This window comes from Calliopsis andreniformis, chromosome 12, assembly GCF_051401765.1.
Source record: "Calliopsis andreniformis isolate RMS-2024a chromosome 12, iyCalAndr_principal, whole genome shotgun sequence".
Classification (NCBI taxonomy): domain Eukaryota; kingdom Metazoa; phylum Arthropoda; class Insecta; order Hymenoptera; family Andrenidae; genus Calliopsis; species Calliopsis andreniformis.
In genome coordinates, this window is record NC_135073.1 from 13,572,845 (window position 1) to 13,586,502 (window position 13,658).

A 13,658-nucleotide genomic window follows, 5' to 3' on the forward strand; every position below is an offset into this window, starting at 1 on the left:
TATAAATGGTTCTCCTTCAAATTACGTATCTTCGTATTATTTCACGGCTTTATCCCTGTTATTCGCATATATCATTCAGTAATATCTTTGTTAAAATAAATTTTGTGTCTGTAAATTTCTCTACAATATTGAAGTGATCGATATTTTCTCGAAGTAAAAGGTACTGAACGTTATCAACTATCGTTATGAGTTTCTGAAATAAAAAAAAAGCAGAATATTAAACACTTTTGTTTACCAAAATTGAACGTAAAAATTTTTGTTTAGAACCTGAGCACATTCTCGTGATTCATTGATGAATATTGGCGAATCACATTCTCCCATAGTCACGATGACTTTTAATGATTGAATACTTTTATGGTTTTTGGTATCAATAGCATTAAAACTGTAGGCTTCGATTTCATCTCTGAAATCACATAAATTCATGAAATTACGCATACGTAAATACTAATTAGGGGAAGTATATAGGAATTTACCGTGAAAGCTGTAAAGCATCATTGAAAGAAGTATCAAGCAAAGGTTTCAAATTATAAATGCCGCAAATTAGAACGACACCTTTTATCAAATCCAAGAAACGTTTTTCCGCCATTTTATCAAGCCATGACTTATCGTACAAAAGACTAGCAGCTAAATGTGCACCAGCGCTATGTCCAGCAATCCAAACAGCTCTATATTGAAACATTAATTGTATAATTAAATTAAAGATCAATTGAACGAGATTTATATATTAATAAGGAGAAACATACCGACTTCCATTAGTGGAAGCGGATGACAGTATCTGTTCGACTGCTTTCTTTATCTTTGACACTATGTCCCCAAGTCTGACTGAAACATAATATTAATTAATTAATGAGATCCTGAGATTATTAACTAGAAATAAAAGAGACAGGGAATTTACCATCAGGACATAAATCATAGCCAACAACTATAACTTTAATTCCCTTGGCGATGAATACAGGCGCTGCAAACGCAGATATGTCTGGGCTACCTTCTTGCCAGTATCCCCCATGAATAAATACAAATACAGGAGCATCTGAAATACATTTTAGAAAATTAATACAGAGTTATGGAAAGTAATTTTACAAAACAAAAGGCACAATAAAAATTTCAAGTATTTGCTTTATCAATCTTCATTGATCAGATATCTCGAGTAACTTTTATGTGTTAAATATAGTCAATGCACTTTTTAATCTCTTTATGCACTCTATAAAAGCAATATGGCGCGTATAGCTGAAGGGCTTAGCTCCCATCGTACGTTGTAACAAGTCGACTAATTAATTACTTTATAAAGTTTTACAAATGAAAATGTGCACGTTTATACCTTTGGGTAAATCAGTTCCATAAACGTCGTAATAGCTTCGATTCGTGGTGTCGTAGGGAATCTTGAGATCACATTTTAGGTTTCTACGAGCGTTCCTTGTAACTACAATTAAAAGATTTCTTTTAATACCTCATATGAGTCGTAACGGTAAAGTACTTTTTTAAAATTATTAATTACCTTCTGCAGCGAATTTAAAATAGTGCTCCAACAATTGCACACTTTCGTATCGTTTGCTCCAGCAGCTCGGAGTGTAATTCTTCTCATGCTCCTGCAAGAAAGTGTAGGTACAACATTTAATTTAATAAAACAGACGAGTAATTACAGCGTAACGTACCGAGATAGACATTTTTAATCGATAAACGCACAAAGCTCGTAAGTCAATGAAACTAATTACGATAGCGCCTTGGATAATGCAAGTAAAGTTTTCTTCGCTATCAGCATGTCCTTCTGATAAACACCGTTTTCGTGAAATTTAAAAAAGAAATGTGGAGAATAGTGGACTTCGAAGTTTTTCCAGTTTACACTGTCTACACTTGGCTCTGCTTTAAATTATGTTATTCAAATCACACGATTCTCAAGCAATGACTTTATAGATCGCGCCACCGTTACATGTCACGGGTGAATGCAAGTAGCCAAGCCTGTCTCTTCTATTTACAGGCTTCAGTACTCTGCTTTTTTCTGTTTCTTTTTTGTTTTTCAAATTTGTACTTGTCATTTTTTTTAACTTGAAAGACGAGGAATATAGTTCAGATTTTTGCAAGATAGTTAATTAAATATTTCGATCTTAAAAATTCACTGTACCCTTCTCGATGCATTTTATCAGCTATTTGCTGTTAAATACTTGTGCGTAAGAAAGTAAATTAGTGCATGTATTATGTATCAGTACATATATGGAAAATGCAAATAAAGTAACCTTGTTCTGATACCGATGACGAAGTTATGTATCTAGTAAAATTAGTAGAAACATTAATTTTGCGTTGAAAAGAATTTAGTATACTTGTATTTAATATTTATCCCTTAATTAAATAGCAGAGATAGTAAAACATCTCAGTAGAGGAATCTAAGAATTTAAATTAATCCAGTAAAAGATCATTAGGATTTCACGCGGGTAATTAAAGGTTAAGGTTACAAGAGCATGCTGGGATTTTTCTAGTTTTCTTTATCTCCTTGTCTATTATCTTCGATTTACAATCTAGAAGGAAAGTATTATAGTTTAGCCTTGAGATTTTACGAGACTGTCAAAGGATTAACCTGAGTCGAGAGAATGTAAATTGTTATTACTGTATGTAAGTACATTCCTGTAGACAAGGAAAACTCTCATAGAATCAAATTATTACTAAAAGATAATTTTTAGTAAAAGAATCGTTTGCAGTCTGGGTCCTTTATGACCCAGATCATTTTTGTTTCTGAATTTTCTCCTGCTTTATTTAAAAAAAACTAAGGTAATACATAGCAACAAAAACTATTGCAGAAACTTCGAAAAGTATTTAAGTATCTTTTTGGATTTTTTAGACTACTAAAACGCACAACAAATGCATGGACTTAGTTTGCAAATGGTTTCAATGAAAATAAGGTTGCTGATGGAGGATTCAAATAATCTTCAATAGCTAATAACCAAGAATCATTTGCAACTTTAAAACACAAGAGGAAACAATCGCTGGAAAGTTTCCCAATAGTCGAATAACTGTACAGATGCAATCGTTTAGCTTTCAGAAATCGGGACACAATGCTCCCAGCGACTGCATCCCAGTCTATACGCAGCTTAACATTTCTCTCCTGGAAACGGCAATCGTTTGAAGACAGCGGTTGAGGGAGTACGAATACTTTCGTGACTCACTGTATTTGATTCGAGATGTGTCTACACATCCTATTGCACGGAAAAGAAGATAGCGAGAGAATGAGCCGCGCGAGGGGTTGGCAGATATTGAAAACCAGAAAAACCGGTCCCTTTCTTTCTTCCCCCCACTCCTCCGTAACACGCGCCATTCTCTATGGAGAAGTCACAGGTAAGCTTGCAGCAGCTGATGTATCGAGTATCGCGCCACGTCGTCGATGCCTAACCGCAGACCACAGGTAAGAGAAGCCTATTCCAGTCAAAAATCCGTCGGTTCGAGGGATATTTCGCTGTCAAGAGACCTCGCTAAGTGGAACCCCTCTACATATGTATGTAAAATAGAACGTCTGGCTGTATGTTCTTTATTAACTTCTAAGTCCTTTCACCACTCTGAAGCAAACGTTAGTCATCCATTAAGGCCTTGAGGAACATGTATTTATGATACCATAAAACTCCCTTTTCGAAACTCCTTTTCTTTTCCTTGTGTCTCTTCACTTTTCATTCTATGGTAATTTCAGCAATTTTTTAGATACATATATGAAGCCTGAGTAATATTGGATAAGTCTAATTAAGTAGACTCAAGTTATTGTAGCTTTCGAATTGTGAATATGTATTCTAGTTTACAGAGAATCCTAAATTTTCAATGAATATATAATTGTTACGTACGCTATTATTGTAAATAAAGAAACATACATTATATTATGTAAATGAAGGTACGTAAATGTTCGAAAGTTTATGGAAATAGAATAACGTCACTGAGCTGCCATCTGTTGTGAATATTTGATACTTCTTACGTGATATGAACGGTAACTATTGATCAGTTTTATCAATTTTACTTGCAAATTTCTTGTACAATGATAAAACTAAATAGACTTCTACGAATTATGTAATTATTAGTAATTATAGCATTAAAAGTCATGTCAGGTGTTATTTTAGTATGAATATTCAACTGTACTATGTTAAATATACATCTGAATAAATGTCTATACCTAGTAATTAACAATTATTCATATACACGTAGATATGCTTATTAATTTAACACACAGGGTGAGCAGAAACGAACCAAAAACTTTTCATGTATTCCAGTTCGAAAAAAGTGTAAATTTAATGAATTAAATTTTCAAAATGCTTTTCTTCGAGTACAATAAAATGGCATAATTAAAGCTCGAAATTTCAGAACATTGGACTCATTCTTATTCGCCCTGTACATACACCTATTAAATAATAAATACAAAGAACGTCGCATACACTGATTCACAGACTCATTCACACGTGCGCAGAGCATAGCTTATCCCTATTAACCTGTCAGCTGTGTAGCTCTATTTTAAAAGTGTGTTTACTTATTTCATGACGAGTATACGCGTCACAACAAATTTCCATTTCTTCATGACAAATCTACTCGTCATAACAAAAGATTGCCATTTCCTCATGACGAGTATACTCGTCACATACAGACACAACAGATTAACTGTTTAACAATCCCCAATGAGAAAACGAACTGCGCGATCGCATTACTCAAATAAACCAGCAACGATTTTAGCCGACAAAGGCGTACGTAAGAGTAGAACGATTTCGTCAATTTCATGTTTCTCGCGAGCATCCTCGCCTTGATGGACCTTCTCAGTTTACATGACGTTGCAACCGGTTCTGGGCTGCATACTGGGTTAATTCATTTGACCCACCGACTACGCTCGCTTCCAATTAATTTCCACGTAGTTAAGTAGATACCTTTTTATATACACGTGTAACCTTAGGCGAAATTCAGAATCGCTATTTATAGTGCGAGACCTACCGCTAATCGTCAACAAGATGCTACTTCAGAGCTGTGCACGTATTCTACCATCGTAGGCGTGAGACGTGGACGCGAGGAATCCCACGATGCATAATGCCAATGCGTGTTCCTTTCCCCGACTTGCCCAGAAACATTTTCGACCGGGTGAAGTAACGAGAGAAAGTGCTGGCAAAGGGCGATTCATACTTTTCGACTTGGTCAGCAATGGTTTCGTTTTCTTTACTGGAGAATATTTTGATCTACCAGATGGTTCGAACACGGGTTTGGGCATTGTTTTAATCAAATATTTGAGAAACGATTATTCTTACAAATATTGAGATTTACTTTTAATAGCTACTAGAAGCTGAGGAATGATTTCAAAAATCCAGAAAGACGCAAAAACAATCAGTATTTAAGGAAAGACTGTGTGAAATGGGACTCACATCAGAACGGGACAGATTTCTATGATTTTGTTAAATATTGCACAGGAATATGGAAATTCATATTTCTATAAATTTGTATAAAGCGTCAGGCTAATTTTTCTTTCAAATCAAATTTCACCAAGTCAGAAACGCATCGCTCAAATGCCACAGCGACAGGACAAAATGTTCCCTGTTGAAGAGGGGGCTCGAACGGTGCCTGGACAGAGTGCCCTCGGTTCCTTTTCGTTTATTTGCTAGAGAAGCCCGAAGACGTGGTTAAGGTATTTTCGTTGGACGAAATATTCCCGCCTGTCGAACCAGTTCCTTCCCTGTCCACTCCTGCCACCGAACAGTGTGAACGATCCTTAAAAGTATGCATAGCTGTAGGGTGAATGTATGTATTCTCACGAGAAACGTGAGTAAGCGAGGATGTTAGTCAGCAACTTGGATTTTTCAACGCCTGACATTTTAAATTTCGTTAGAATCTCATTAAACCTTGATTCGAGTTTTACTTTTAGTCTTATTGTACTCTTACTAACACATGAAATAATGACAAAACTGAATTATAGGCCATTGATTTGCTCAAAATTCGATTAAATGAGGCTGCACTTCTATGGACTTAAAAATACAATAAACGAAATAGCAGTATCATAATTCAGAATCTAAAGGGTTAAATACGAGTAATTGATATTTTGTACTACTGTTATGACATCGAAATATAAGATTTGAGAAGATTTCGAGAAAAAAAATATACTTTCGATCCTGCCAGGATTCGAACCTGGAATCTTCTGATCCGTAGTCAGACGCGTTATCCGTTGCGCCACAGGACCGACCTTGGATACTACTCTCACGTATTCGTATGAGAATATTGCATCGTTAAATGTAACTCGAAGATCATCCCCCAGAATGTTCTCCAACCTGAAAGAAACGTTATGAAACGTCAAATAGTCAATGAACCAAGCACGACCACGCGTAATATTATCGACACTTGATACAGCACAATCTGGTGTAATATCGCGTAACAAGAAGTAAGCCACTATGGGGGACAATGATATTGATTTGTTTCTCGTTTCGTTTTCTACGCACGTTTATCTCGAATTCCGATTTCAAGATTAGTTCTGGAGACATCGATATGGAAATACTTCTGTCAGGATGAAAATAGAGTTCGTGTTATTATCGACGTCTTCGGTCGCGAGATAAGAACATGATCCAGCGAAATTAATTAATCGAACGCTTTAAATAGATATGCAACACCGTATAAACTTCTATTGATATATAATTGCAGAGTAACGAAATGGATTCGAATAACGACTCGTAATGTATCTGGCGTTGCAGATGTGTCGCGATACGAATAACACACGGTGTGTAACTTAACGCCTTTGCGGTGTCGCATTTCTAAATTCTTAATACTCGTAAGAAGTAGAGTAACTCTCTAACACAATTAATGATTTTTTAATAATATACTGTGATATTGAAATTTTAATTATTTATGGAGAGTGTCTCTGAACTTAATAGCGGTAATAATTGATATTAGTTTAAATTGCTGAGCTATTGATGAAAGTTCTTTTCAAAAATTTAGTATATATTATTGATAAAGTAATTATTCTCGAGCAAACAGTTTTAATAAAAATCTATGGAAGATACTAATTTATTGTCAATGATTGTCATTCACTGTAGTGACCATATAAAATAGAATACAATTCTAGGTGCGAAACAATATGCCAAGCTTGGCATTTGTAATACGAGCACGTGGTTCATACAATATATTGTGTACCATTGTTCATTTAACTCGTTTCAACCGTATTTTCTGTTATCCTCCTTTCTAATCGAGATTCCACTTTATTGTTTGTTTCATTGTAAGATACATGTAGAAAATTATATTCAACATTAGATTTTCTTTTAAATATTTGACGATGTAAATACGTACTTAAAACTTGAAATAAACTGTAATGAATATTAACCACACGTTTAATCATACGTGATTAAATAACTAGGTTACAATCATCGGTAAAGAAGTAAACTATAATTATCAATTATCAAAATTGTCTTGTTTCGAAACTATATTAAAATCTTAAATTGTTCACGGAAGAGTCAAGAAATTCAAGAAACCACAAGCTTTCTTTTAAACAAAAACTGATGACATATAAAGGAAAGTTAGTGTATTTTGACTAATCACTTTTTCGTCAAATTCATTTAGTAATTACATAGGCAAAGGATTCTCAATTATTCATAGAAAGAGGTTAGGTGATTTACCTTTATGCTTACGTTTAAAGAACCTGAGAACTCAGATTAACAATAACCCAACCCAAACAAACAAATCAAATTCATTCAACTTATAAAAGCCCCCAAAAAAGAAAATAGAGAATTCTGCTCTCAGAAGTACTCCAAAACGAGCCAACTCCAAACATCAAACGTAAGTATAAAAAACTGTATTCCAAATCAAGCACAAAAATCCCGTCAAGACAAAACAGTCATTTCATCGACAAAATTCTTTTCAAACATCGCAGCAATGTCCCCAAATCCAAATTAACCCTTAACTGGTATAGTGAACTTACAGTAATATAAAAACCTGAATTTCTCCTGAACTACGATTAATTACTTCAGACAAAAGAATAGTAGCAATTTCACCACGTTATGTTATAATACTACCACCATATCAGTTAAAGGTTAACCTCTCATCCGCATCCAAAAGTTCTTCCACAGAAAAATTTGTCCACCACTAGCAGACGTCAAGAAAGAAGGCCCGAGTTCCCATGCCCTTCCGCGCGTGCGCGCCGAGTCCGAGGGAGACCTGAACCGAGCGCGTCCGAGTCGGGCCGAGCGGTCCCGAGCATCGCAGAAGTAACCGTGATCGGCGTCCGACGCGGCTGAAAGTGGGGTTAGGTTCTCCGTTAGAGGGACCGAGAGGGACGAGATTCCTCGGGTGGTGGTTGCAGGAGTGGGGATAGGAGAATCTCGGTTGTACGACAGAAGCAAAACGGTCATATAGTTCTCCGTCCTCTAGCGGGTTGGTGTGTACGACCCAGAAGCGAGACAGAGTGAAAAAGACGGGCGTGGGGGAGGAAGCGAGACGAGGCTAGGCGACGGAGCGCGGTGGCTAGAAAGAGAGCGAAGTAAAAGGGAAGAAAAGCGCTCGTGGAACGGCATGTCCTCGCGTGCTCGTGTCGTGCAGCGTTTCTGAGCGCAGCCATTACGACAGAGCCGCTCTCGGTGACGCTTGGCTGCGATACGCCTGTGTTCGCGCGCGCAGTGACCACGGAACGATCGGAACGGGACGCACGTGCTCTCGGGAATTCGGAACGGAAATCTCTGTTGTGACTGTGGAGGCGAAGGGATTCACCTGCGAGCCGGTGGTCGCTGTGATAAACGAGACCCCTCGATAGCTTCGTTATCGCGTCCAAGGGGCCCCATAGACGCTTCTTGACGCGCGGCGTCACGTCGCGCCGAACCGTTGACCCCCGACTGTTGCCGCAGGGCACGACTCTGATTTGAGAAGCCAGAAAATACCTAAACAGGAACAATGTTCGACGTATTCGGCTCGGTAAAGGGGCTGCTCAAGCTCGACGCAGTCTGCATCGACAACAATGTGTTCCGCCTGCACTACAAAGCCACCGTCATCATACTAATCGCGTTCTCCCTACTGGTTACCTCCAGACAATACATAGGCGACCCCATAGATTGCATCGTCGACGAAATACCATTGCACGTGATGGATACCTACTGCTGGATCTACTCGACGTTCACGATCCCAGACAGAACTGGTATCGTGGGCAAGGACCTGGTGCAACCCGGCGTTGCGGCCCACGTCGAGGGCCAGGATGAGATCAAGTACCATAAATATTATCAGTGGGTGTGCTTCACGCTGTTCTTCCAGGCGATATTGTTCTACGTTCCTCGGTACCTGTGGAAAACCTGGGAGGGTGGAAGGATCAAGATGCTGGTACTGGATCTGAATTGCCCTGTGCTCAGCGAGGACTGCAAAGCTGAGAGAAGGAAGCTGCTGGTCGACTACTTCGCCACGAACCTGCACACGCAGAACTTCTACGCGTTCAGGTTCTTCTTCTGCGAGGTGCTCAACTTCGTCAACGTGGTCGGGCAGATCTACTTCATGGACTTCTTCCTAGACGGTGAGTTCACGACGTACGGGTCAGACGTGGTCAAGTTCACGGAGATGGAGCCGGAGGAGAGGATCGACCCCATGTCCCGGGTGTTCCCGAAGGTCACCAAGTGCACCTTCCACAAATATGGTGCGTCTGGAACGGTACAAAAGTTCGACGGGCTGTGCGTGCTACCCCTGAACATCGTCAACGAGAAGATCTATGTGTTCCTCTGGTTCTGGTTCATCATCCTGTCGGTGTTGAGCGGCCTGACGCTGGCGTATCGCGCCGCGGTCGTCGCTGGTCCCAAACTCCGTTTGGTGCTGCTGCGCGCGCGCTCGCGTCTCTCGCCCCAGGAGCACATCGAGATGATCGCCGAGAAGTGCCAGATCGGCGACTGGTTTGTTTTGTATCAACTAGGAAAGAATATAGACCCGTTGGTGTACAAGCAGTTGGTCGCGGACCTCGCTACGAAGCTGCAGGGCAAAGAGTCCGTTTAGTTTCTTTTCTTTTCCTCGGTTAAATTCATTTCTCTTTTTTCCCCCGCATTTTTCTCTTTTCGTCCTTTCTCCTCTGCTTGCGTTTTTCTTCGATCCTTGCATCCTTGAATGCGTGCGGCGTTTCGAAGATCGAGGAGGGGGTGATTTCATTCGGGCGACTGTGGCGCCCTCTAGGCGCACGTATTTTATACGAGGAAATTTCTGAGGAAGATTGCTTCTCGAAGAGGACGAAACTATGGGGCAATATCGATGAGAAAATTGATATTTTCTTTACTGTATTTTCTTTTTTTTTTTTTTAAGTTAGTCTACGAATAATCATTCCTGTTCGTATCGCTGCTGTTTTTGGCCTCGTTTTAATGTTTCTTCTAGTACCTTTAGGTTTCGAAATCTATTCCACGAGTTGTACTCTATTTTCTAGTTTATTTTTCAATATCGAATGCCTTCGCGAGAGAGAAAGAGAGAGGAATTGTTGCCGAAAATGCGTGTCTTATTCCGAGATATTTTCGTGGAACAAGAAAGCGGGCAGCGTGACTGATCGTTGTCTTTTATTTTTGTAACGCGCCGGTAACTTCGGCGGCAATAAATCAGAGGGAAAGAAATAAAAGGATTCCTTCTCTGATATCTCTCAAATCTGGCAGCGTTGGCGCAAGCTACCGACGAGGAGACATCTGTGAAAGAGCTTAAGTATTAAGTTCCTCCGAACACCTTTCGGGGGTCTCTTTTCATAGACTTTTGATCGTGTGATAAAACGAAGAGGGACGTACATGCTTTCCTTTGACCATTTTAATTTCCTAATGCATTTCCTGTATGTTTCTAATTACATCAAATCTGTAGCTGTAAAATAAGACTTCATAAGTCGCAGTTTCAAGAAATTTGTATTTTTAAATATTTGAGATTCAATTAAAGGAACTTTTTCCTTGAAAAAGTGGAATATAATAAATTACGAATCAATACAGAAAGAATAATTCATTAGAAAAATAGTAAATTATTTTGCTGATATTATTTTTTTTTTTTTTTTAAATACATGAGGGTGTAACTCATGTTGTTTTGTTTTACAACCACAGAAATTGTACTTCGACGTTTTGACTGTACGCGAAGGAATCCGCGAAGACTGCCAGCGGCGGGTCAAGCGTATCGCCTCGTAAATTGACCTCTTTTTTTTTTTTACCTTCGCGATCAAGTTTCGAACACCCGCGAAATGCAACTTCCACCGTCTGAACCAGTAATTCTCCCTTTTCTCCGATTGCATAGACGTAGGAGTGCATTTTGTATATTGTAGACCGTCTTACGCAATAGAAAATATAAATTTATTATATATATTATTATATAGAGTGTATAGAGTGAAATAAACGAAACAGGAGAAAGAGGAAAGAGAGAGAATGAATGAGTGAGTAGAGTGTGTGTGTGCGAGAGAGAGAGAGAGAGAAAAATAAAATAGGACACCATAAATTCTCTTTACTGTGAGCGTATTTTCGCATTTTTTAAGGCATACGTATAGATAAACCGTGGGACCAAGAAACGGAAGAACAAAAATCGTCAATTGCTTAGAAATCTCTTTCTAAACCCCCTGGGTTCGCGATATTGTACTCTTCAGCGGCAAATTTTGATAAATCATATTTTGTTGTTGTGACTAAACTGTGGATCTTCATGCATCTGTGGAAATTTTATAATTACAAATACAGTTACATGTAATATGCAAGAACATAAAAGGTAAAGCACAAATTACAGTGTTACAAGAGTGAAATGAATTTCGATTTGAGTTTCATTTTTCCAGAGTTGTGTTCGTAAAAACTTGCATAAAAATTCACAGTTCAATTATGACCAACGTCGTGCAGCCGTCCCGCGAGATCGTTAAACCAGGAAAATTCGTAAAGAAACGAAGAGACTAAAGGGAAAAAAAGACAAGAATCGCTTAGGGATAAGAATTTGTACGAGAGAGAAACGTCGACGCCATTGTTATAATCGCGAGGGAATCATGCTCAAAGTAAGACTGCCAATGTAATCGAGACACTCCGTATCATCGTGATTTCATATATTTTGTAACTACTTAGGATTATATATCGTAACACGTGAATAGACCATGGAAGAAACTCTGCCCAGATGATCATTTTCTGTTGTATCTTCCTTCTTCCGCTTCGCGCCATTTTGCATAATAACCTATACAGACACTTCGTGTTCCTTGCTCCAATATTCTTTTGCCTTATACCTTTTTTTCTTTCCTTTTCTATATATCATATTTTGTTTCAATTATCGTGTGTGTTGTAATAGTAATAGATAGACAACGAATTTTTATGCGCTTATGGAAATTTAAAATGTATGAAAGGTTACAGGATTATACTGAAAAATATAAGAAATAGACTACAAATTATAGCATCTGAAAAATGAAGCAAATTTTTGTTTAAGTTCCATTCCTTTAATTGTGTTTCTCAAATTATGAAATTGCATAAAAATTCGCAGTCTTGTAATAGATATCGAGGAATAGCCTCGACCTTAACGCCCCCGTGGAAGCTTTTTGTTCCAGCTAGTAAGAAGGATCCGCCGGAAGTGGAGGAATCAAAACGATGTAGTTAGTCGTAACGATTTCGCATGCCAGAATTATTATATGTATATTTTACGATTTCCATTTAACCGTCGAATACCTATCGTCAAAAAGCGTATCCTACGGGCTATGAAGTTTAAAAATAAGTCTAATGAAAGAAAGAAAGAGAGAGAGAGAGAGAGAAAGTGCCTATTTTTGTACGTATGCATATCAAGAAATAATCCTAGCGAAATTATGAACTGTAACCGTAGATAGTGATAGCGTATTCTATCGGTGCATTGTTCTAATTAATTATTTCCCATACCGAACGTAGGAAGAATATTATTAATATTATTATTATTATTATTATTATTATTATTATTATTATTAATAATTATTATTATTCTAATATACGCAAGATTGTTGAGCGCCGTACACACAGTGTGTGTGTGTTTAGTGTGTACGTGCCTTCTCGCGCTTGTAGGAGCGATAAGAGATATCGAAGAAAGATATATATAAATATATATATATATAGAGAGAGAGAGACAGAAAAATATATATATGTATAATTATAACGATCCAGCTAGATGAGAATTGCTGGAACGTGTGATAATTGATTATTAGCAGTGACACTTGTACGTTATTTTTTGCCCTGTATCGATAACCCTCTTCTTTGCTCGTTGATACGCGTAGCATATTATCGAAGACAAAAGCGTTAGAAACGACAATTTTTCGAACGGTACGAGGACGCCGAACAATCGAATGCAGTATTACACGCACAGAGTTCGATTCGCTAATTACGCCTCCGTCGTCCTTGCCCGACGATCGACAATACTGCCCTCCCCACGTATATTCTATATTTTCGTACGAACGATGTCCTTTATGAAAGTATTGAACGATGAAAATAAATCTGTCAGCGAGTAATCGGATCTTTGTTACGATTTCCCTTCTGTACTCCTGTCCATGATCACCTTGACTCCCATTAAATTCGTATTATAAGTCTCCTTGGATTCGTGGGTGAAAATCGTGGGAGGGAAATATCAATAGTGTTGGTTAACAGTCGATACGAAACTGGTTTTATAAATGTATCTATCGTAAATTAAAAGCGACGTAGTCAAGGTTGAGAACCCCTGATGCTCTAAAAATATCGAGTTAAAAATTATTCAGTCTAAATTCGCAGGTAATCGCGATAAATAAA

General features: G+C 38.2%; 2 protein-coding genes and 1 non-coding gene across 3 annotated transcripts; 1 reads left to right on the forward strand and 2 right to left on the reverse strand.

Annotated features, from left to right (window-relative positions):
• Positions 1–19: 19 nt before the first annotated feature.
• Kfase (kynurenine formamidase) lies at positions 20–2,100 on the reverse strand. The gene is made up of 8 exons (XM_076390029.1): positions 1,653–2,100; positions 1,496–1,586; positions 1,319–1,420; positions 896–1,030; positions 744–822; positions 474–665; positions 268–403; positions 20–193 (listed from the first exon to the last, which is right to left on the reverse strand). The coding sequence occupies exons 1-8, from the start codon at positions 1,662–1,664 to the stop codon at positions 59–61; spliced, it is 882 nt and encodes a 293-aa protein (XP_076246144.1). The 5' UTR covers positions 1,665–2,100; the 3' UTR covers positions 20–58.
• Positions 2,101–6,102: 4,002 nt separating this feature from the next.
• On the reverse strand, positions 6,103–6,175 carry Trnar-acg (transfer RNA arginine (anticodon ACG)). The gene has a single exon. It is a non-coding gene; the product is annotated as a tRNA-Arg (tRNA).
• Positions 6,176–8,366: 2,191 nt separating this feature from the next.
• On the forward strand, positions 8,367–13,384 carry Inx2 (innexin 2). Its single transcript, XM_076390024.1, has one exon. The coding sequence runs from the start codon at positions 8,866–8,868 to the stop codon at positions 9,940–9,942; it is 1,077 nt and encodes a 358-aa protein (XP_076246139.1). The 5' UTR covers positions 8,367–8,865; the 3' UTR covers positions 9,943–13,384.
• Positions 13,385–13,658: the final 274 nt, after the last annotated feature.

What these genes read in the sequence shown, in the direction of transcription:
- Kfase (XM_076390029.1), bottom strand. An exon ending in TTTTAAATTCGCTGCAGAAG is followed by an intron (nt 1,421 to 1,495) that starts GTAATTAATAAT and finishes TTTTAATTGTAG; the next exon opens with TTACAAGGAACGCTCGTAGA. An exon ending in AATCACGAGAATGTGCTCAG is followed by an intron (nt 194 to 267) that starts GTTCTAAACAAA and finishes TTTTTATTTCAG; the next exon opens with AAACTCATAACGATAGTTGA.
- Inx2 (XM_076390024.1), top strand. Translation starts at nt 8,866, where the DNA reads ATGTTCGACGTATTCGGCTCGGTAAAGGGGCTGCTCAAGCTCGACGCA.